The sequence below is a fragment of the Myripristis murdjan genome, chromosome 15 (assembly GCF_902150065.1).
Source record: "Myripristis murdjan chromosome 15, fMyrMur1.1, whole genome shotgun sequence".
In the NCBI taxonomy this organism is placed as follows: Eukaryota; Metazoa; Chordata; class Actinopteri; order Holocentriformes; family Holocentridae; genus Myripristis; species Myripristis murdjan.
This window is the reverse complement of record NC_043994.1, coordinates 10,620,975-10,645,637: the sequence shown is the minus strand read 5'-3', so window position 1 is coordinate 10,645,637 and position 24,663 is coordinate 10,620,975. Positions and strand designations below refer to the sequence as shown.

Genomic DNA, 24,663 nt, shown 5'->3' with positions numbered 1-24,663 from the left:
TCCAGTATGCAAACTAACTTGTTGCTTAATCTGAGCCTTGCTGCTCTAGGGTATGGATATTTTTATACACAACGTCTTGACTCTGGGCTTCGCTGCTCCACTGTAAGGAGAAAAGTATATGTACTTGTATACATACACACAGACAAACTTGTTACTATTGCTTTTTGCCTTGCTGCCACCATTCAATATGTGCATACGCACACATGCGCACACACACACACACACACACAGAAACACACATTACTGCAACTCATGGGAACCTGGCATTTCACTGCCAGCAACACTTTGAGCTTCCTCCAGGCAGACTACTCTGCCCTCTCTCCATGAATACAGGCTAAACCTCACCATGGTTACGCTCTTGCCATGGTTACTCTTCCCCAAACGTTGCCGTGGCTGTGTTCTCTCACCATGGTTACGTATAAACCCTCCCAGCGTTGTTTGATCCCCACGGATATGCTCTCTCGCCAATCAAAGACAAACACTGAGCTGTAGGGCGGGCGTCCTTACAGCCTGCCTGTGCTGTCTTAACTGGACTTAATACAGCAGACAGTTTAATGCAAAGAGTCTGATCGGTCAAAGACACCTTTTTACTACTCAGAGGTGAACATTTCAGGCGGTGCATATGCATTTGTAGAACTTGAGAACTTGCTCTTGCTCTATGATTTGGAGTATAGCACTGTTGACTGTCATACCCATAATCACAGCATGAATGTCCTTTAATATTATTGCAGTATTGTCTATTACGAGTTAAACCACTGTATTCCCTGCAGCCATAAAAACTTTTAGAAAAGTCCTGAAGCTCAAAATTTTCCTTGGCAAAGTTTTGGAAAATAAGAAATTTTCAGACAGTTATGAAGTAGTCAGGGAAATTTGATCTTTGTTTTTATTTTGTCAATTAACTGTTCAGTGTCAAGATTGGTCGTTGGTACATCTGGATACCTTTTTTAATGGAATAATAGCCTACATATCACATTTTTGGACACCTTCCCAAAAATTAAAACAGAAGTGATACAAATCAGATCAAATTAAATTAGTTTAAAACTAAATTATCATAGTGCAGGTATAAGACAAAATTCCACAGTTGTTGTGGCTTGTGTATGTTACAATTAGAGCTGCAGCTATCGAATATTTTAGTAATCGAGTATTTGACCAAAAATTTTATCGAGTAATCGAGTAATCGGATAAAATGCGTTTTTGCCAAGATAAAGAGCAATTATGAATATATATATATATATATATATACACACACACACACACACACACACACACAGACAGCACAACATCGCATTGGAAATTAATATAACAGCAGTGGCCGTAATCGGATGTCTGTGGCAGTGCAACAAATCTATCTCCATGTGTTGCATGCCACGTGGTTTTTGGAATGAAATAGTTCGTTTTAATATTCTAACACATTTCTGTTTGTTTTCTTCCAGTGTTAATTTTGTCGGCTATTTTTCAATTTAGTTTTAGTTTTAGTCTCAGTCTTGTGTCAAATGCCCTTATTAGTTTTAGTCATATTTAGTCAACTTGTATTCTTTTTTGTGTAGTCACATTTTAGTCGACGAACAGTCTTGGCATTTTAGTCTAGTTTTAGTCGACTAAACTACAAAGTATTTTAGTCTAGTTTTAGTCAATAGTCTTTTTTTAGTCTTTGACCTGCATCATGTTGGCTTTTTTTTTTTTTTTTAATTTAACAATATGTTAAATCATTATTATTATTTTAAAAATGTAAATTGCTTATCAAATAGACCTAACAATTCAGCTACCAATGAATCAGCAGTAGTATGCATGTGATAACATAGATTGAAAAATAAGCCGAAGTGATACCTCTTCTCTGAATAGACAAGCTAAGCCAGTGTGCTGCTGTTAGCCAGTGACAATACACGTACAGTTGCCACTAAGAGTGGCAACTCTTTTGTGACACAATCTATGTCAGTGCGCTGTTGTTTTAACTGAGTTCTCTCCGCGCTACACCTCAGACAGCGCCGGTGGGTGTGTGCTCCTCAGTCACGCATGCACGCACACACGCACACACACACCGGCGATATGGGGATGCTTTCCTCATCCTCGCTTCCCTTCTGGCATCTTGCCGCTACTTCTCAAAATACGCCCGCCTCCTCCTCCTTCCTTTGCGTGCGTGACTTAAGCACGTTGTGCCGGTTGTGCCACATTAAAAATAGTCCGTGCGAAACACCGCCGATTTATACTTTTATTTATTTATTTATTAAACGATTCTTCGAGGCAGGAAAAATTACCCGAGGCAAAAAAAGAATCGAGGTACTCAATTACTTCGAGTAATCGTTTCAGCTCTAGTTACAATGTTAAAGTAGCGTTGGGATGTTTATGCATGTGGTAATGTTAATGTAGCTGTGGTTTTGCTACCACTAAGATCACTCCACACTAATGAACGCTTACTGTATGTAAAACATGTGGAATAAAGAGAAAAATCTTACAACATCTGTATATAGACGAAAACTTGACTTTTTACACACATATTCACATTTGGCGGCTGGCCAGTATAACCTTTTCACACATGTTCAAGATGACAATGCCAAAATGACGAGCCCGGTGCCTCTTAGACACTCTGGGATGTGCTGTAGAACCCAAGAACCTGAATCAGATTTAAGTCACTCCCCCTTTAAAAGGCTATTTCACTCATTTTGAAAACAAACAAACAAACAAAAAAAAAGTGGTATTATTTCACTTCCCCCCTAGCTCTTCTGTAGGACAGTAGTGGTGCTATCTTCCTCTCATTGTTGAGAGTGCTGGATGCTCCAGATGCTAACTGTTAGCCTCCTGCCATTGATTTGGACCTCCCCCCAGCTAACAGTCTTAAAAATAAACACATTAATCCACTATAACTGTTGAAAAAATAAAGTTTGAGTTTGATGCTGTGTAGCAGAATCTTTATAGCTCAAAATGGCATTGAAAAGCACTCGAAACCTGTGCAATAGAGGAGAGCGGAGGAAGAAAACAAACAACAGAAAACTTAAGCAATCAGCTTACTTACTACTCAGATCTTTAATAGGATCATTAATAGGATAGTTATCAGATTTTTAATTTGGAGCTTCAGGCCAGTATCTCGCTCTCAGTAACAATGAGAGGAACATAGCACCACTACTGTCCTATGTAACAGGTAAGTGAAATAATATTTAATTTTTCAAAATCGGTGAACTATCCCTTAAAGCCACTAGTGCCTGATTTGGCTACTGTTGGCTAACTCCTCACATTTAACACATTCACATACAGGCATATAAATGGGCGTGCTAAATGTTTTCTTACTTCACGATATGAAGCAAGACACACACACACACACACACACACACACACAGGGAGAGCACAGTCATGGTGTTGTTGGGAGTCACAGAGACTCCATTCTGTCCGAGGGAAAGCCTCTGTTTATTCTCCTTTCCTCAACCATGTATCAGGCTAAACGAGTCTCTCTGTGTGTTTATTTTCTCAGTCATTCTGGGGTTATGTTTGGAGGGCTTTGTTGTTGATGGGGACATTATGTGCTTTTTGTATAAAACACGTATGAAAAATATAGGCTGCTATTTGTGTGTGTTATGCTGCAGCATGCTGGCATAGGGGGAGGGCAAAAAATGCCACAAGCATTTTCCTCAGTCACTGTTTTTTCCACTATATTATACAGCTGCTCAGACAATAATGCTCTATTGTCTTTTGTTTGTGTGTGTGTTTGTGTTTTTGTCTGGGTCTTTATCTGTGTGTGTGTGTATGTGTGTGTGTGTGTGTGTGTTTGTGTGTGCAGGTACAATGGCTCTCTGCCCAACGGGGACCGAGGCAGACGTAAAAGCCGTTTTGGACTCTGTAAAAGACCGAAGGCAAATGGGGTCAAGCCCAGCACAGTTCATGTTGCGTGCACCCCGCAGGCAGCAAAGGTGACACAGACACACACACTCACACACACACACACACACACACAGAGTGTACTTCATCATTTGCTCATCTTGAGGACCATATATTGTAGCTGCTCACAGGAAAACCATACATCTGCAGTTCCAGTCTTTTTAGGCAGCTGGGCTCTGATTGGTACATCGCTGTCTAGTGGAAATAATGAAGTTCATTACTCATGAAAAAAAAATGTAGAAGCAGTATTTAAAATTCTATGGTACAGTACATCTTCTCAAGACTTAGCAAGTAATTATTCATGCTGGTGTTGAAATTTTATTAAAATTTGAGCCTGTAAAACCCTGAAAAGGTCTGACTATAAATGTTATTGTACAGTTGTGCTTTCAAGTGTTGATTTTTACTATTTTAGAAAATTATTTTGGAGTCATGTAATATTTGAAGTCATTGGGAAATGTAGTATTTAAAAAATCATCTATAGAGCAACACCTTATTTATTTTTCAAAAAATCCTTTGGGTGTGATGGTTTTGTTTTTGTTTGTTTGTTTTTTTGTTTTTTATTCTCCACCAATTCATTTTTAATAAAAACTTACACAACTAAATACCCACGTTCTGCCCAGTCACCTACTTCTGACTGAAACTGGAACACTTAATGGCTATGTAATCATTTAATAATGATTACATAGTCATTTTATGATTTTAATGAGTTTCATGGTCCTTGGCTCCTTCAGATGTCTCAAAAAACCTAATGGATAATTTCAAAAATGCACTGGCATTTATGAGATGGTGTAAGTATTGCTTTCTGCTCTCCTGGAAAACGTGGTCTTTACAGATGCGTGATTTTTGTCTGACAACAGCAAATAAAACGCACCTAGTCTGTGATGCATTTAGTCACTGGTGCTCCAGAAACCACTATTGTCAGAATCTGTTTGCTTTTGTACTCTGACATTAAAGTACCACCCACAGTGACACACACGCACACACACTCACACACACACCAAGCCACCAAGACAGGAAAAGGATGCTGAAAGAGTGTGCATGCTCAGCAAACCTTCCCTGAGTAAATACGAGTTGAAAAAGGAAAAACAAGGCAGGTATAAGGCTCTCTCTCTCTCAAGGTTTAAAAGGCATTTGAACAATGCTTTTTACAGAGCGTTAAACTGGAACACACCGACGGTTTATAGGAGAAACAAATGCGAACAGTCCAGTGAAAGGTAACAGCATTTTCTCACCAAGTCCTGGGGAGCACATGTCCGCCTCTTTCCATCTGCTGTTACAAGGCCATACAGAGACCCTCCATAGTCTGTTAAATGAGCACATTTTTATAAGAGGTGTGTGCAAGTACATGTGTATGCACAAGTGTGCGAGAGAGCTATTGCTTTTTTTGCTTTAACATCTGTACTTAATGGATTCTCTATGGACACGCACTAACACGGAGTCCCTCACACACGTGCACACACACACAGGCAAGGCTTTTAGCTGCAGTAATTGAAAGTGTCTGGAAGAGTGATTGTCCTTGGCCGTCCCGTGGGTGGTCTGGATCGGCCGTAAGATGTTGGAGCTGTGTTGGGTGTAGCTGGTGACTACATGACTGAAGTCTTTGTATTGTCTCTATTGTTCTCTGTGAGCATCCGAGAGCAGATATCAGAGGAGTTTCTATTTAAAGCGAGTTCAGGGTTTTTCCTCCTGTGGATTGCGAGTGACATGTTTGGTTCAAGAACAATAAAAGTGAAAGTCTTTGCTTCTTCTTCTGTCTCTTTTTCTCGTCCTCTGCCATCATTTCTCTGAATCTCTGTCCCTCCTTCTTTTGTTCCTTCCTTCCTTGCTTCCTTCCCTCCCTCTGTCCCTCCAGGCCATAAGCAACAAAGACCAGCACAGCATCTCTTACACTCTGTCTCGAGTCCAGACGGTGGTGGTGGAGTACACCCATGACAGCAATACAGACATGTTCCAGGTAACAGGCCTTGGCTTTTACCACCAGCATGAGAGCTTTATGACCTTGTTACGTTTTCACTACACTGCTGTGCTCACCCATATGTATGCTTAGGTCAGAGTAGGTAATGCAGCTGTGCTCTCAAAAGTGTGCAAGTGCATGCTGTAATTATAGTTTCCTTAAATAATCATTGTTGAATATTGCAATATCTGTAATATTGAAACTATTCATTTCATTTATAATATCAGCTTTACCTGAAAAGTCAAGAATGTTGATTTAAGATGCTAAAAGTGCAAAAAAAAAATCATTTTGAATGAATATGCTCATTTATCACAGTCAAGCATTTAAAAAAATAATTTGAAGTGGTTTTATTAACTTGATTCATGTTGTAGTTTCCACCGATGCCTGATCCTTTGCTTGATAGCAATAACAGCCTCGGAGGACATTCTTTGCTGCGTTTATGGGCACAGTGATGATGCAGGTAGCTGTCAGGGTAGCAAAGTACCCATTATCATAGGACAGAGTGTCCTCAAGGTTATTATGGGTTGTAGACAACAGTTACCAACATAAATGTACAGACCGAAAATTGCTCTTCAAGGTTGTCTTTGTACATAAAGGGGAAAATGGAAGAAAGCATGAAAACGTGCAAACTAGTTGCATAGCATTGCTAACAATGAAACACAGCTGTTCTGGCTTTATGGAAGATATCAGTGTGGAATCAACAGATTCTGTGTTATTCTCTGCCTCTAGCTGTACAGTTTTACCTAGATGCGTAAAGATTTTCTGCACAAATCTATGGCCTCCGTAGGCTTGTTGATTTGCCCATCAGTCTATTTACCATTTGATTCCATAATAAATATTAACATTTGTTTTATTTTTTTGTGTGGATTTTTACATTATACATATGTTGCTTTTTTTTTTTTGTCAGAGGTAGTTCTGCTGTTTTATTTCACAGACAAATGTTGTCTCTTGCAGTCACAATCTGCTCCAGGGAGAAACAAAGAAGTTAATTCATGGCCGCTTAATCAAGTGGCCATGAATCAACTCAAATGTGGGAACGAGCTAATTAAATAGAGGGAACGAGTTATATCTCATGGCCATAAATGAGTAAGTTGTGGCCTCAAAATATGCATTCTGTCTTCTAAATGCTCCTCTTGGGCTCCAGTAATCCATAGTTTTTCTTCATATTTTCATGCATTCACCTGCATTAACATATTCTAGTTTTGAAATTGTTGGTGGCATATGTTTATGTCAGCATTTTTGCTGATATTTTTTTAATTTTTTTGTATCCTGCTACTTTTGTGCAGTAACAACCAAATTTCCTCCTGGAGAACAATTAAGTTACATCTTATGTTATTTTACAGCTTGAATGCATCTTTGACTAATTTAGATTTCTTGGTTGAAACTTGTGTAAACTTTCTATATTCTTTCTTTGTCTGTCTCTCTCTCTACCAGATCGGTCGATCAACAGAGAGTCCCATAGACTTTGTGGTGACGGACACAGTGGCGGGCAGCCAGAGTAACTCAGACACCCAGTCGGTCCAGAGCACCATCTCCCGGTTTGCCTGCCGCATCATGTGCCAGCGCACGCCGCCCTACACTGCGCGCATCTACGCCGCGGGCTTCGACTCCTCCAAGAACATCTTCCTAGGGGTGAGTGCCTTGTTGCCTCAGACCTTTGCCTCTTGCTTTGTGTTTTAATTGTGGCTTTACATATTCAAGCTCCTCATGAACACAGACCTGTCAAGTCAGATGTATTTACAAAGCTCCTTGTCACAAGGATGTCTCAGGGGACTTCAGAGAGAACAACCCTACTTAGATCTAAGTAATGCACATACAGTTGAAAAACAAAATGATGCAATACAGCATGCAATAAGAGCAAAGATGCAAGGAAACAAAACAAAGCACAGGAGACAAAATAGCATGTTGAAAAGACCTAACAGGCCTACCTGATTTACACAGCTGAACTGAGCTAGCCTAATTTAAAATTCGGGGAGAGTTCAGTTCAGTTTCATTCGCCCAACAAGAAAACAACACTGGAACGATGACAGTACCTCTGGTTCAGCCTCAGTCAGCCACAGTCCTCAAGAGGGTTGAAACTGTGAAACTGAAGTCCCAAATGCAACTAATACGCCTGCTCATTCAGGACACAGTCAGGCCATTTTGGCACATTGGGTGTGCACATTCAGCTTTATTTGAGTCATGAACCAGGCTTTTGTTTGACCCACCTACTCTTTACACGATACAGCATCCGGAGACTCTCAAGGTTTTTATTTATTTATTTTTTTTTCCATTCCATATCAGAGGCAGTGTAACAAGGAAAAGTGTTCACTCTTCAGTCCCAACTTGTTTATTCAAGCAGCAGCTTGTTGTGCCTACATTTCAGCATCAGCCTCCATCAGCATTATACTGCTGCTTGCATAAACAAGTCAAGCATCAAGAGTGAATTAGCTAGTGCTGTTTTTTCTTTGTTCTTTTCCGCCTTTTTGAACCTGGCACCCAACTGAGCTGAGAAAGATGGAAGCTGAGCGTGCCATTTTTGAAAAGTCCACATTCCTGTGTAAACATTGCAAGTTGTTCTGGATGAGTGTCAGCTGAAAATATGAATTCAAGACAACTGAGTGACAGATAGTACAATGTGAGATCACAACATGAACACGAGCAAGTTTAAAAGACTGCAAAGCTGCACTCTCCTATCCTGATCTCAGCCCTCTGTCTCTTTTTCAGGAGAAAGCTGCAAAGTGGAAAACGTTGGATGGTCAGATGGACGGGCTGACCACTAATGGTGTGCTTGTGATGCACCCGCGCAACGGGTTCACACAGGACTCCAAGCCCGGTGTGTGGAGAGAGATCTCAGTCTGCGGCAACGTCTTCACCCTTCGAGAAACCCGCTCTGCACAGCAGCGTGGCAAGATGGTGAGTGGGATATATGCAAAAACTGTAACACACACTGCTTTCCTCTTCACATAATGTGTGTTCACATTATTTCAGTTTCTCTAGCTGGAATAACGGAGAGTCACTGGAAAGTGGCTGCATATGGCTACTTTTGAAGAGTAGAGCACTTGAGAACATTTTCAAGCAGACAGCACGATCTTGACTGCTTTCTTTTTAAGTTTACTAATCATATTAAAGACGAGGCAGAGTTTCATGGTAAGTAGGCAGCTTGTAACAATGACCCATACTCAAAATGGAGAAAATAGTGGTGGGAAGTTGGTTGTCGTCACTCCGATCAAGAGTCATTGCGGAGCCACTTAGCTGTGCTGTGGGAGTGTCAGGTTGGACATTAGTACTGTGTACTGGTGGAGGCAGCTGGTCATTATTGCAAACAAAGTTTGTATTTCATAACCTACTTTTTGAAATTACAGGCACCAATTGCAGTTGAGTGAGTAGATTTTCTTCAAAAAAGCATAATAGTATGACTACACCACCAGATCATACAAATGCTTGCCTGTTTTCCTTCCTGCTTCCTATCTTTCCCCTCTCTTTTCTCCTTTCTTTCTTTCAGTAGTTCCCCTTCACCCACTCTCTCACTCCTACTCACTCCGACAGACTCTGGCAGTCCAACACTCTTCACACAGGCAGGGGAGTTCAGTCGGCAGCCACCAGGGGGTTATGGGGATGCCATCTCCATGGCAACAGGTCCGGCTGTCAAGCTATGTGTAACAGGACCTTGTAAGGGGATCCTTAAACTGACGTCAGTACCTTTTCACCTATCACAGCCCTCATTCACACCCCCTTTGTCCAGTCCGGGTCTCTAGTGTGGCCACCTGTTTCGATTATGGGTGAGGGCATTATGTCACGCCGTTTGTGCTGGACTTCAACTAGTAGGTGGCCCTCAAAATCATATATCCACTGATACAACTAAGTCTTCTCTTCTTTTCTCTTCTCTTCTCTTCTCTTCTTCTCTCTTTAATTATTGCCGCCCACAAGCACATGCAACCACACACGCTCCACTCCTCCTCAAGTCTCCCCAGTGCTGCACAGATTAACAACACTCTTATCTCCAGCTGTCCTTTAATGTCCAGAGAATTAACTGTGTGTGCAGGAGCCACTGGTATAGAAACCACTCATTATTTCACAGACTGTTGACAATTTAGATCGTCAGCAGTGGCAAAGCAGCTATTTTCATTATGTACAGCAGCAGAGCTTGATGGGGTTGAATGAGTACGCTCAGTGCACACAGAAGTGATGACTCTGGTCGATGGTGCTGCTGTCGTAGAGGTAGAGAGACTGTGGTGCCCTCATCCTAGGTCAGTTCAGAGTGGCTACTACGAAGAAATAAAAACACAACCTACAACTCATTTGACAATCAAAACTTTGGGTAGATTCTTGAATATTTGTTCTGAACTCAAAGTGCAGGTCTGGTTTAGTCTTCACCCTGGCAAGTATACAACTCGCTAAATGAAATAATCATCCTAATCCAGGGTTAACTGCTGATGGACATGTTGACTGAATGAGGAAGAAGTCATTTCAGTAAGTTTACCAAATGTGTTTATATAGAGCTGGGCAGTATTGCCAAAAATGTCACCACAATTCATCATATCAGACTATTAATAATTGTCTTGATGAATATATGAAATAAATACCTCGCAGTGAGAGGCTAGTTTTTGCTTCTGAGTGAAATCTAAAGAAATGCTCGTTGTGTTGATCTCTTTCTTATTCCTGCCAAGTGATTTGCTGTTTGTGTGTCATTTGTGAGCCTTCTGTCTGCTCTTGCCACATGATTGGCTATTTGTTTGTCAGTCATAGAACATAATTACGATAAAATTTATTAACATTTTATTGAACTTTTTTTTGTATTGACGAGAAATACATTGCATTGTTTCATGTACCTCGGCTGAGTTGTGTAATGAGTCATTATCCCTTCTTGTCCTTCATACATTTCATTATGAAACACTATGAAACCTTCGCTCTCATGGTGAGAAGTAGGCTGCCTGGTCTTTGGTGGCAGGTGATGTCACCACTTGTTGTTCTCTGTAGGCGGTGACATCACCTGCCACCAAAGACCAGGCACGCTACGTTTCACCATTAGAGGTCAGGATTCACCGAGTATTGGGTTTTGGGGGTTGGTTTCTCTTTAGCTGGAAAAATGAGATGTCCGCCATTTGAATAATGTGACACCTGCTGAGAGAAAAAAATGTTGCCAGGAGAGTGAATAAATTAATTGAATATTATTCAAATTAGTAATTCTGTTGAGCACTTGACCTTGCAAAACTGTAACATTTCAGGGCATGTAGTTAAGCAGTGAACATTAGGTAACATTTTATTTATTAGTGATGGAGGGGATATATGAATCACGCTGTTTCAGACCGACACACTCAGCCTTGCTAATGGGGGACTTTGTCCTTCTGTGGTTTGATGCAACCCAGTGTAATTTAAAAATACCTCATGCTGCTCTTATACACTCATGTACACACACACACACACACACACACACAAACAGTGGGTTCATAAAGAGATCCTGCTATGGCGATTGTTGCGAAGTATAATAGATGTTGGAGAGAATTACAGTGTCTGAAGTCCTGCTGTGTTTAATAAAAATACTTCACGTTGATTAATGGTCGGTTCTAGTGTAAGTAAAGTGTGTGTGTGTGTGTGTGTGTGTGTGTGTGTGTGTGCGCGCGTGTGTGTGCGTGTGTGTGTGCGTGCATATATGTGAGAGCGTTCCCATCCATGCATGTTTACATGGAAGAAATGGATCTAGTGCACTTAAAATACACCCCAGCGTCCTGGTTTATTGATCAGGCAACAGTGGAGGACTGATTGTTCAAGGCTACTCCTACATATGAATGTGTCCCATTACCTTTACTGAGGAAGAGCATGCTGGGTAATTTAACGTTACACACTCACAAAGAGGCACACATCACTCCTTAGTAGTGTAGCACAGTTGTCCCAGATGTGTGTAAGCCTGTGGAAACGTGTGCCCTTAGAAGAAGTGACCTCAATGCACCCGTCAGTATGAGTAATCTCCCATAAAGGCTCTGCGATCATGTATTCTTCCACCCTTTGTTGATGTTTCACTTTGTTTAAAAAAAAAAAAAAAGTTTGTCTTCCCTCTTTTTATTTTGCTCGCTTACTAACTTCTTCTTTTTCAGTCCTCCTTTTTTTCCCTTGCCTCCGTCCTCTTGTTGTCTCAAAGTGGAATTTCCCAGTGTGTCAGCATCTGTGTACGAGCTGACAAAGCTGGGAAGCCCAGTGCTACAGAGAGCCTTCCCCAGTTCTTATATTTTCCCAAAGTCATCTTGCCTCCAGCTGTTTGTCGCCAGCCTCCTCCCTAAGACACCCGCCTGTAGGGAGAAATGAAAAAGACTGAATTTGACTTAAGTTTGACTGCCACCTACTGGGCTGTATGGAACACTACAAACCTCTGACACAAGCTTACAGTCCTGGGAAAAAAGTTAAAGATCCTATTGTAGATACTCTTCAGTACCTTACATAGGTTATTAGGTTTGATGAGTTATATGAAACAAGGTTGAAAATAGTACTTCACTTTCATAAAGTCAAGTCAAAGTGATTTTTTTTTTATGTCATGTTCCTTAATCCACTTTTGCATAATTCTTTTTCACATCTGAGTGCTGAGTTCGCTGCTATGAGTAGTTTTTCTTTGGGATTTGAACCCCACACTTCAAGACCCCATGAAATGACGTTTGAGTTCCTTGCTTTTTGTTGTATTTCCTGCTGAAACAGGATGTTGTGGCAGGACATAACACATGGAGGGAGACACTGGGCAAAGTTTGCTCCAGGCACTGTCTGTCAGACATTCTGTCAGCAAAAAGGTTAAGGTTAGAATTCAGGTTGGGGATGATCTTTCTGCCCTCAAGGCTCAAGCCCTCGCTGTCAGAAAGGGTTTGAGGGTTTCTGACAGAAAGATCATCCCTTTGCTTGGGGCAAAGTGGAAAGCCGTGAGAAATCGGTTTGGGAGAGACGTGCAGCTTCGTTTGATGGGCTGGGTGGAGGGGCGAGACTGTCCAGTAATTGTGATTCATGCCTCCTGGTGCAGCTTGGGGTCGTTGTTGTTTTCCATTAGGTAAAAGCAACGTGAGGTCATTTCATGGGGACTTTAAAGGGCTATTTGTGGTTTTGAGGATCAAGATCTTACAGGTGCATCTGCTCATTTATGACTTCTGTCTCAGATGCTGAAACATCTGTCTATGAAAACCAGATGTTTCAGCATCTGATGAAGTAATTGCCGAGTCATTGGTTCTGATTAACTACCCCATCTGCCCCCTGCAGTAATATTATGATCACTTGGTTTGGAGATTTTGTAATCTCTGTGCATGACCTGCTGTGTTTTTTGACCTGGAATATGTCTTGTGCTGCAGCATGTCCTCTCTATAATCCCCCCCGGCTTTTCTCTCTCTCCTGCTCCAGGTGGAGACGGAGAGCCAGGAGTTGGTTGACGGCTCACTCATCGACCTTTGCGGCGCCACCTTGCTGTGGCGCACCGCCGAGGGCCTGTCGCGCACACCCACCCTCAAACACCTTGAGGCGCTGCGGCAGGAGATCAACGCAGCCCGGCCGCAGTGTCCCGTGGGCTTCAACACGCTGGCCTTCCCCTCCATGCGCCGGAAGGACACCCCGGACGAGAAGCAGCCGTGGGTCTACCTGCAGTGCGGCCACGTGCACGGCTACCACAACTGGGGCAACCACCGCGAGGAGAGGGAGGGCCGCGAGGGCCGCCTCAGAGAGTGTCCCATGTGCAGAACCAAGGGGCCCTACGTGCCGCTGTGGCTGGGCTGCGAGGCGGGCTTCTACCTGGACGCCGCCCCGCCCACCCACGCCTTCAGCCCCTGCGGCCACGTCTGCTCGGAGAAAACGGCAGCCTTTTGGAGTCAAATCCCACTGCCCCACGGCACACACACCTTCCACGCCGCCTGCCCCTTCTGTGCCCAACAGCTGACTGGCGAGCAGGGCTATGTCAGACTCATCTTCCAGGGACCCCTCGACTAGTCAGAGGGCGTGTCCCAGCATCCACTTGGAAAGGGGCGGGGTGGGGAAGTGCTTTCTTTTGGATGCTAACCTCGCATAAGAATGACGCTTGTAGCTCCCCAGAAACCAGTTTTGTTTTGTTCTTTCTTCTGCCGTTCTTTTATAAGCTTTTTTTTTTTTTTTTTCGGGACTCTTCTCTCCTCCTCTCACATCAAAGTGACCTTGATATTGCTTTTTCATGAATGACAACAAAGATTTCTATATTTTCATGTGAAACCAGAGACACAAAAAAAAACAAGCATACAAAGAACACTGCTGGGTGAAATTTTGTGTTGTTTTTTTGGCAAAGAACTTTTAACAACAGTATTTATCTATACTACTAACATACCGTAGAGCAAACATACGGTTTTATCCATGTTTATTGTTGCAATATACATCTGTGTACATCTGTTAGAGCTAACTTAAACAAAGACATTTATTTATGGCCCAGGAACCATCGCTTCATCCTTTATCTCTGTCAAATATACCTAACTTCAGTACTCTTCAGCATTTTTATTTGAAAATACAGTATAATAATGTTAATCAGATATAAAGTTCTAGGTGTGTTCTGAGGGTTATGTTCTGTGTCTTCTCCACGTTCACCTCTCAAATCTGTTTGCGTATCCGCAGTAATGTCCCGTCGTATTTATGCGCCTGTGTCCCCTGTCAGCTGGTGTGCTCTCACTTTGTGCAGTGTGTATTCAGTTAGGTTTCTTTCTCCTAAGGCGTCGCCACAGCCTTTCACGTTCAAAGCAATAGATTTGAGACTTCCTGAAGCATTATGGGAAACTGAGTGCTCTATGCGTCTATGCGAACTGCTCCCTCCCTTTAAGTCCAGGTTTCAAACCTTCAAGGCCAAGTACAAGTTTCTGTGTGAGTGCACTGTGAGCATATCTTCTCTGACCATAGGTTAGCCCTGATGCTGTAGCTATGTAGCTAATGTCACACATCTCACACACACACACACACACACACACACACACACACACACACCCATACACTTACACTCACCAGATCTGGGTCAGATACTGTTTATCACAGCAGGGGAGAAAAGGAGCTCTCACACTGTCACACAGCGGCTCCTGATGCAAGAAAAAAATATCAATACATAGGTTATTAAAATACTGCAGCAAACCAGTGTGCAGTATATTTTGCTCATGTACTATACTGTTTGTATATTGTTTGGGGCTTACCTACCTGTGGAGGCACAACTATGATGAAAAATGATGATCATTTCCCAGCTATTATGGTAGAGAGTATTATTCTCTTATTTTTGATTTGATGATATTTATGATCCAATAATGGCATCTTTTACAAACATGACTGTTTTCACCCACAGTGAACATTTTAAAAAGTTTCAGTATTACCAGTATAGCAGTACTTTACAGTTGTTACAGTGGTAGGCTTTTAACTCTCCCAGTGAGGTAAGCCCCACACATTTAAAATGTCAAACAAGTTTGGAGGTGGGAACATTTTTGTGGGCCGTGGATTTCATGGTAAGTAGGTGATAAGTTGCAAGTTATATATCAAAAATTTCTTTGAAAAAAAAACCAAACCAAAACTTTTACCGTCTCCAAACTGAACATTCCAAATGATGCTGCAAACCAAATTCATGGTTTTCATTTGATGGTTTCCCCTGTAGAGCTGCACAGAACTGAAGTTGCATTCAAGTTGCAGGTGCAGAAATTCTCTGTCCAGTGGCAACCCTGGTTTCATTTTCATGATCTAATGGATTTGAAATATTGATCTCGAATTGATGTGGAGTTTGGTGACACAGTAAAAGTAAATGTTTTGGTTTTCTATAAAATTTTGGGGTAAACAATGTAATTTGGGGGAAATTTCAAATACTTGCTAGTTATTTCCTACTTACCATGAAAAATTATTGGCTCATTAAAATGAATGTTAAAATGAATGTTAAATGAATGTTACCAAAAAAAAGGTATTTGCAGCCATTTGACCCTGGCTTTATCCACGCAAACACATAAACTAAATTTAAAAAAAAAAAAAAAAAAAAAAAAAAAACAAGCTTCTGTAGTATCTGTGCTGTGTGGCTTCATAGAGATCTCCATGCCATGTAACCCGATGGTCTCCATGGAATATTCCACGGGCACTTCAACATTGTGCATACAAAATATCAGGACTTCCTGTTTTATTCTCTTAAATAAACCAAAAGCTTTGATTTCTTATTGATCTCACCTATTAAATCCACTTCTGAAGTGAGCGGATGAGGTATAAATACAAGAGAACAGACAGATTATGTATTATACCAGTAACTCTGCAGTCAGAAGGTGGTCCAGATGTTTTGCACCCGGCGTGCGCTCAGTTCAGCCTCGGCGTGTTCACGCGACACACTCTGCAACCTCACTGTGGCGTGTCCACTTTCCTCTGCTCATGCAACCACAGACTGAGAGACACACCCAAACTGTAGACCTTTGTTCCCACAGCCATGCAGCTTTACAGATGAAGCCGCCCTCCAAACTGTCCACCACCTGTGCATGCATGCGATGTGGCATTGATAATATGCATGTGTGCGTATGGAGCGTCAGGTGTGCATTCGGGTCCTCGGTTTAAAAGTCACCACTTGCAGGTACCAAGAGCTTGTGTTTGTGTGGTGTGTGTCTGCGTGTGAGAGAGGTAGAGAGAGAGAGAGAAATTCTAATTTATTTTGATGTCCATGAGTCAAATGTGCTGTATGACTTGTATGAGTACAGTAATTCCATTTGTGTATGTTCACCTGTCCACACACACTTCTCCATACACATGCAGTTCTTATCAATATCGCGCAATGCTCAGACTGCAACACACTAAATCACCTCAGGGAGAAACAAAAATGACCTGTGTCACAGCTACACACACTCAGACACACACACAACACTGTTGACCTGTTAAGACCGCCAGATATATCTACACACACACACACACACTCTTTAAAGGTCTTCTTAGGATACCTCATCAGTAAAAGTCTATTGTCTTTATTTAAGTTGTGTCTTGCCTTTACCCGGCTCAGTCCAGTCTTGTCTCAAACTAACCTATGGACTCACTGGAGGCAGCGTGTATCTCTTTCTGCAGATAAAGTGTGCAAGTAAGGGCTTCACCTTGTCTGTATGCTGTTATCTTCAACCCTGTTTTTACACAAAGACATGGCCGTCCGTCCCCACTCCCTCCTTCCAACTGGAACGCTCCTTTCCGGAGTCTCCTCGTGCTTTTAAATGCAAAAGCATAGAATGTTTCCAGCAAACAGTTTTTGTACCAACTTTAAACAATAAAGTCAAAAAGTGACACATTTCACGGTGTGCTGGGTTTCATTGCTGTGACCAGTGTGTGCTGTCAGCTGAGTGTTGAGTGCTACTGAGTCTGATAGAATAAGAATCAATTGAATTGGTGGTAATCTAAATTTCCGCCTCTTCAAAGTGTGATTTTTAAAATAACTTTTGTGGCAATGGCCATTCCTAAAGTGGAAGTAGATCTCTATTTCATCTGCTGTAGCTGTAATGACAAACTAGATGTTACAAAATCAATTCAGTCTAAAGATTTAGTGAAGGGAGGGGGAAAAAAGAAAAAAACAGCTTCTGTAGTGTGTCTTAAAGACACAGTCCAGGGTGAGTGTCAGATCGAGCCTGAGAGCTTTTTCTCACACATCACTTCTGTATCCATCCAAAACTACTTTCTCTCTCTTGTTGAGTCTAATGAAGGCATAAAATCACATGGTGAATGATTTCTATGATAAATCAGAGGAAATGAAATAATAAATTGCCGAGTAACACTGAAGAGATATTAGATGGCATTTTGCTCAAACATAATAATCATACATCTTTGTGTACTGTGCCACTCATTCTCTACCAAATCTCAGGAATAAAGTCAACAGCCACATTATGGTGATGGAGAGGACATCAGCACTGCTCTCACCTGTCGCACAAGGTTTGGAGTCTGTTTCTGACAGTTTGGTCACACCAGTAGCCTGCTGGAGGTTATTTCCCAGGGCTCTGGCAGTGCTCCTCCTGTTCCTCCTCGCACAAAGGAGCAGCTCTACTGTTGGGTTGATGCCCTTCCACAATCCTGTCCAGCTCTCCTCATCTAACGGCCACTCTCCTGGTGTCTCCTGCATGTGCTTGACACTTTGCTGGGAGACACAGCAAACCGTCTTGCAACCATCCTGGATGAGCTGGACTACCTGTGCAACCAGACTGGGCTGCAGGTACTGCCTTGTGCCTCAAGTCGTGACAAGGACACCAGCGGAACACAAATTAGAGAAGAATCAATCAGGAGGAGTGAAGAGAGAGCAATTGTCTGTGGCCACAACATGCAACACCATTCCCTTTGTGGAGGTTGTCTTGCTGTTGCCTCTCCATTGCCCGTGTTGTCACTTCCGTTTGCACCAAAGTAGGTGGAACTGATTCACAATCTCCTTGTGAATCTTCCTAAATGAACAGATTGATATCCCTGAAGATTAACTGACTAGGTGTTATGCTGTGATGATTAAGTGCTCCCTTATTTTTTTGAGCAGTGTACTTTGGACTGCAAAATGAAAATGAAACATTTCTGAGAAAAAAAATAACTTTGCAGTGAGAGCGACAGAATGCCAGGGAAAGAAGGTGTTGAGACAAGTGTTAAAATTGAAAAAGAGAATAAAGTGCTATAACACAGATGGAGCTCTTGTGAGGAAAGTGATATGTTTCGGTTTTGGTGGGAAATGAATGAAATTTGCAGTGTTGGTGAGTTAATAAAGGCATCAGATGCAGGCAAGCCCGTGGAAATGAGGCAGATGCTCACAGGCTCAGGGGGGCGGAGGCGGCAGATGAGACAGGCTGCTGTGGCCATGCCGCACAGCACCAGGCTCTAGGGGGCGCTGGAGGGCAGGCTGTACTCCACCCAGCTCGTCCAGAGTATGTGTGTGCACCAAAATCAAAGTGTTTTCTCACCCCGGCTGCACAGCCTGTGACTGTAAGAGAAATAAAGCAGCTGACCTTGCATGGTGCATATTAACCTCCAGCTTCACAGCCTCTCGCTTTTAGATGTCACCAGTCACACTTCCTCTCTCTCACGCTCGAGCACGGCCTTTTGTCATGTGAAAGTAACTATGAGGTCAAAATAGCCGCACAGAGGCAGAGATGGTGATGTGACTCGTTTCCCACACACTTTTAAATATCAAGCACTTGTCATGTGGAGCTATTTTTTATCTAATCTTTAATTTAAGCTTTGTCATCATTGTTGAAGTTCTCTCTGTTTGCTTACAATGAATACTTCCTCACTTTCTACAGAGACAAGAGAGTTCATCAGATTTAGACAGAGTGAGAGACTGGGGAAAAAGAGCTTATATTTCAAATGGAGGGAGGTTATTAGTAAAAAAAAAAAAAAAAAAATGTACAGTGCATGTTTGTAGAGTACAAGCAATAAGAAAATAGAAGGAAGCCAGGTCTCAAGGATCACTTGTGTGGATAATTTCATCAGCAAATTTAACGTGTGGATGGTGCTGTCAGTAGAATGGTGTGAAATGTTTTTTCTCCTGGCACATTCCTCTCCCTGAGGAATAAATCTAGATGTTTGCCATCATTTGGTTGTAGTCTGTTTGCAGGGTGCTATGGATTTTGGTTCTGCAGAGAGGACATGCACTGTTGCAAAGGAGAGAGAGAGAGAGAGAGAGAGAGAGAGAGAGAGAGAGAGAGAGAAATGTGTGCACCCCTGGCTGCTGATATACAAACAATATTTCCTTTTTCTTTCTTTGTATTTTGAATCCTTTTTTTGTGTATTCATGTTCATATTCATGTTCATCACTTCAGTATGACCTAAGATCACCATGGTCAAATATTAAAGCTTGGTTTTGTAGCTTTATTCATAGTTTCAGATTTCACAGTTATCAGATCTTTTTTTCAAGCTATAATTTTGAAAATCATGTTCGCTCAGAATACAGACTTCATTTCACCAGCAGCCATCTAACAGTGGATTAATTTAAAGTAACTTCGATTCATTCAGTGTCAGTGTTGCCAGTGAATAAACTACACATGAACAGTCGGTGTATTTAAGCTAGATGTATATTTGGCTTACTTTGCACCTTTTTTTGTGTGAATTTGTGGGGTAGAGGTGTGACTTAGAGCCGGCTTTCATGAAAGTGCCACCTCAGAGGAGATAAGACTCGTGTTGAATTAACCCATACTTGCGTAGGTCATTATGAGCAGTGTAATGAACAGTTTCCTAGTGTCTTTGGTAATCATGTGTTGTGCTTTCACCTCACAGCAGGTAAGGCTCAGGTGTCCCAGTGCTGAGTGTGTGAATGTTGTTAAAAAGTCAGAGAAGCCCTGGCACCAGGATGCATCCCTGTATTCTAAATGCTTTTTAATGGATGGAGTGTGCGACTGGAAGGACACAACAGATCGGACACAGAGTCAGTTCTTCATATTGCACTTTATTCAGTTCCGGGGAGGCAGAACTGGGCTGGACTGAGACCACTCCGCTGTCACACATCAACACTTATTGCTTTCAGGCTCCTGGTTCGCACATATCGAACCCGTCTCAATTCTCCTCACACTGCACGCTTACTACACACGTCTGAAGTGGTCCAAATCTCTCTCTCTTTTCTCTCTCTTTCTCTCTCTCTCTGTATATGTCTGTAAAACCAACACTGGAGAAAATACTGCATCTTCTTGCTTTCTGAGGAGAGCTTGTGCTCAATGGAGGGACTGGCAGATGGATGGAGAGAGGAAATGGCTGACATGATAAGGGTCTGGTGGAAACATGGGGTTGTTGTACAATGTGAAGGTAAAAATGGAAGCAGACTTCAAAAACTCACTACAACAAAACAAAAGTAATGCACCGCACAGACGTTCTTTTCAAAATCACCTGCAACTTCCTGGGACTACAAAAAAAAAAAAAAAAAAAAAAAAAAAAAAAAAGGCCTTCATTTTAACAGATGTCATTTCATGGGCTTGAGAGTGTCATCAGTCATGTCACCTGGATGTGTTCAGTTTTCACATGAGAGCAGATTCATTTGATCCTCAGCAGCTTTCCAGTTTAGACCAGGGGGTTTCAAACTGGGGGCTCTGACCCACTGGTGGCTGCAGAAATGTGTTCTTTTCTCAATAATGGCACATACAATATGTTAAATGATAATGACAAGTGGCACAGTTACTAAATTGGGTGCCTTGTTAACTAGCTGGACAAATTTTTCAAACTACAAGAAGCTGATACGCCACCTTGAAACAATGCGGATCATCTCCTTCAAAAACAAAAGGCACCACATAAGAGGTGTAATAACTAATTTTTATGATTATTATTTTAATATACTAATAGGGAATGTAATTGTTTTACATTTAACTGCAAAACAGATAAATGTCATTCCTGATTTTTTTCCCCCACATTCTTTCTGAATTTAAAGTTTTGTTGCAAAAGCCAATACTGTCTATGCATTAGCCTGCTTGTATGATTTTTTTTGATCGATATTATCTGAAAAATAAACAACTGGAGATTTGTTTTTGCAAATAAAATCTTCAAATACAGAAAAATTGTTAGGATTCACTGCAGTGATGGATATAGGTGTGGGATCCCTGGTGTAGACTGGGTATGTCAGCTGGATATGCGGGGAGGTCTGTAGCTTCCAGTGATTTGGAAACTTCAGGTTAACTTTGATTCTACATGCTGCCATGAATTCAGAAAGATCTGTCTAGTGAAAACCTCACACACTCCAAATGTGATGATTTTTTATGTTTTACCTTTATCTTGAGGGTTTCACGCTCCTCTGTGGATTTTAAAATCAAGTCTTGGTCCTATGAAACCTTTTCAAGGCGCAGACAGTAACAATATCTTACTTGGTAGATACTTCCCTCGTATGTCCAACACTTTACCTTGGAAGTGCTGCGCCATCATTTACCCACTGCCCTACACGAGTTACTCACATTACTTTATGTACACAGTAATAACAGAAGCAAAGTGATCGAAAACACTGGGAAAATATGATGACACTCATTTGAAATAAAGGCCAAGCGGCTTACTAAAACATCTCATCTAAAAAAATAAATTTAAAAAATATTAGCTCAAGCGATTACCAAGCAAAAACAAATGCAAAAATGGCATCTAATCCCATTCAAATATTATAGAAATGTTTCAAAAGTCCCAGGTACAAGACCTAAACAAAAATTCGTACCATTTTTCATGATTATCAAAATGTAACTGCTTGCTGTTTCAGCTGGTTCAGAGACGGTGTCTGAGTGGAGGAACCGTGCTGAAACCCTGCAGTGCCGTCTGTACGCTGCAGAGGAATGGCCAAACTTGTGCCCTTGCTGGGGAAATGTGACTTAACACACCATGTGATTGCATTGGCAGTGCTGCTAGTACGCCATAAGGGCTAAGATGAAGGAGGAATCATAATAATAAAAACACATCTGGTCTGGGATGTACAGGGCCAATATTATCCCTAAACTAGTTAGTTACCCATGTTCTTCATTGAGGTTTTTTTTTTCTGGCCAAGCCACAATGTAAATAAAAAAAATAAACACTACATTACATGTAACAAAGACAGCAACAACAAACAAAAATGAAACAGTTGAGTCATTTTGTCTGCATTTAAGGTCAAAGGTGGGTATATGTTAAAGAAAGGCTTATATCTGGCTTTTTAAGTGACTGTTATGAGTATAATTAGTATTACTAATCATTAATTAGTTATAGCTGTACACATTAGCCAGGTAGTGGCATCTCTTAAAACGTTGATATTAAAATGGCCTGTAGAGGGCGACATATCCTAACTAGTTCCAACCAACAAGCAAGATGCTTTTCAGCTGCCAACTGCTGACAAACAGCTGGAAGGCACGCTCGCGCAAACACACCCGCACCCGCACCCGCACACGCACGCACACGCACACGCACACACACGCACACACACACACACACACACACACACACACACACACACACACACACACACACACACACACACACACACACACACACACACATCTCAGTACTTGTCAGTGGTGGGACTGCAGCACAGCACTGCACATGCAATCACAGCCTTGAGGGGCAGCTGTGTCCTCTAACTATCTATCTGTTGGTGTCGGGTAAACATGACGTACAAGTCATATGCTTTTACGTCTACTGGGTCACATGACTGGGATAAAGCCATCTGGGTCACATGATGAGGGTGCACATGGGTGAGAAAGGCCTCAGTGGTCCAGGATGCGGAGGTTGCCGGATACAATTTTGTTTTCCAGCATGGAGCCAGCTGGAATGTCGATGCGATCTCCGTGGTTGGCTATGATGATGACTGTTCCCTGCAAGGCACAAGACAGATGGGCTTGTTTCACTAAACAATAAACACAAATAACAGAATGAATGAGAGGGGAGCGGGCAGGAGGGTGATTTCAATTTTAAGATGCTTTCCGATAAAAACCATGCAAACCGCTAAATACATACTTGTCCAATTTTAAGTGCACAAGGAGCTGCATTAGTGAGCCGAAACACAGAAACTCTATCTTGATGCAGTTTTCCTCCCTGACCTAACATTCTGCAAGACAAGCTGGAGCCAAACATGTTCCACGACCCACAAGCCCCTTCATTCTGCACACAAGCAGGCTCTCAAAGTTTCACACCACCACTGCAGCAGGCACGGGACAATATGACATCTGTCACGGTTATCCTGGCCAGAGTAATTTTGATTCACGATATTATCCCGATAATCATCAAAATATGCTCTTAAAATACCACTAAAACATACTGGAATGCCCTTTACCTTAGATTTTGTTAAAAAATGAATATACTTATTCCATCATAGCTTGGATACATATCTTTTTTTTAGTGAAAATCCCGTTTCAGTGAAAAAAAAACCCCACAAAAGACAGATTCAGACTCTCGTCAACACCACAACAATACAGAACTGCATGGTTGTGAGCTAGACAGTTTTTCAAGTTTTTCATCTTCAGAATTATCCTGATCCTGAAATTCACCAGGACCAACTTTTTGTGAACGTTTTTATCGCGATCAGAGATCAAATACTCAACAAATAAACAACTTAGCTGGGAAAATCTCTTAAAGTACAATGATGCTTGTTTAAAATCCCATATGGTAATGGTATATCAAGGTCTTGTTATTACATTATTTAACTTTTTTTTCTTGCAGTGCTGTAGTGGATTTTTACATTTATATCGAATGAACATGCGATTAATATGTCATGTCAATTTTTGCTAAAATGTATTTTATTCTATCTATAGTTTTGCAAATGTGTTGCTTACACTTTGATGTTGTTTATTTCTTTCCAGGACGAAGACTGAAGTTGAAAATTAGCCTGCTTGGTTACACTGGCACATTTACAGGAATGTTGATTAATGTGTGTTGTAACACCACTGTGCGACATTAACACCAGCCAAGCACCTGATGGGAAAACTTGTCTTTGGCAGATACTGGCCACATCTTTTTTTTTTTTTTTTTTTTTTTTCTTAGAGCTGATAACATTTAAGCGCCTTGGTTATATGCAGTCCTTGCATTTTCACGAACTTTGTCCCTGCTACTGTAAATGTAACTGATGAGCTGTGAAAAATGCAGGAAAGGTAGGAAATTTGATTAAAGTAATTTAAGATTACACGAGGATTTCCTCAGACAGGTCAGTTACAGAGAGATTAAAAGATTTATCCTTCCAGCTTGGCAGCGACTCCGTGCTTCCTCTCCACCATGCGAGTGAATTTGGATGTTAAGAGTCCAGAGGAAGGCCTCCAGGCTTCACATCGTCTCTGTAGCCTCCAGCATTCAGTCACTTCATTTTATATGATATACGCGAACATCTTGTGCTTTACCATCAGTATGGGCTCTTAAATAAGTAATGCAATGTTGTTTCTAGGTTAGCACACTTAAGTGACGGTGCTTTTAGAGCAAATGCAAATTTCATATCACCAACAAGCCTGTGGTCTAGTGGAATC

The 24,663-nt window shown here is 41.6% G+C and overlaps 2 protein-coding genes across 4 annotated transcripts in view; one reads left to right on the top strand and one right to left on the bottom strand.

Moving 5' to 3' along the window:
• The window catches only part of peli1b (pellino E3 ubiquitin protein ligase 1b), a 51,874-nt gene extending 34,818 nt beyond the window's left edge, over window positions 1-17,056 (top strand). For both annotated transcript variants that reach the window (XM_030070128.1, XM_030070129.1), the window contains exons 3-7: window positions 3,770-3,899; window positions 5,720-5,821; window positions 7,256-7,453; window positions 8,528-8,716; window positions 13,172-17,056. In XM_030070128.1, the coding sequence (XP_029925988.1) occupies window positions 3,770-3,899; window positions 5,720-5,821; window positions 7,256-7,453; window positions 8,528-8,716; window positions 13,172-13,750 (1,198 nt within the window). In that variant the 3' untranslated portion in view covers window positions 13,751-17,056. The remainder of the gene's footprint in view (window positions 1-3,769; window positions 3,900-5,719; window positions 5,822-7,255; window positions 7,454-8,527; window positions 8,717-13,171) is intronic.
• Window positions 17,057-20,148: 3,092 nt separating this feature from the next.
• ugp2b (UDP-glucose pyrophosphorylase 2b) overlaps window positions 20,149-24,663 on the bottom strand; it is a 43,577-nt gene continuing 39,062 nt past the window's right edge. For both annotated transcript variants that reach the window (XM_030070127.1, XM_030070126.1), the window contains exon 10: window positions 20,149-23,025. In XM_030070127.1, the coding sequence (XP_029925987.1) occupies window positions 22,918-23,025 (108 nt within the window). In that variant the 3' untranslated portion in view covers window positions 20,149-22,917. The remainder of the gene's footprint in view (window positions 23,026-24,663) is intronic.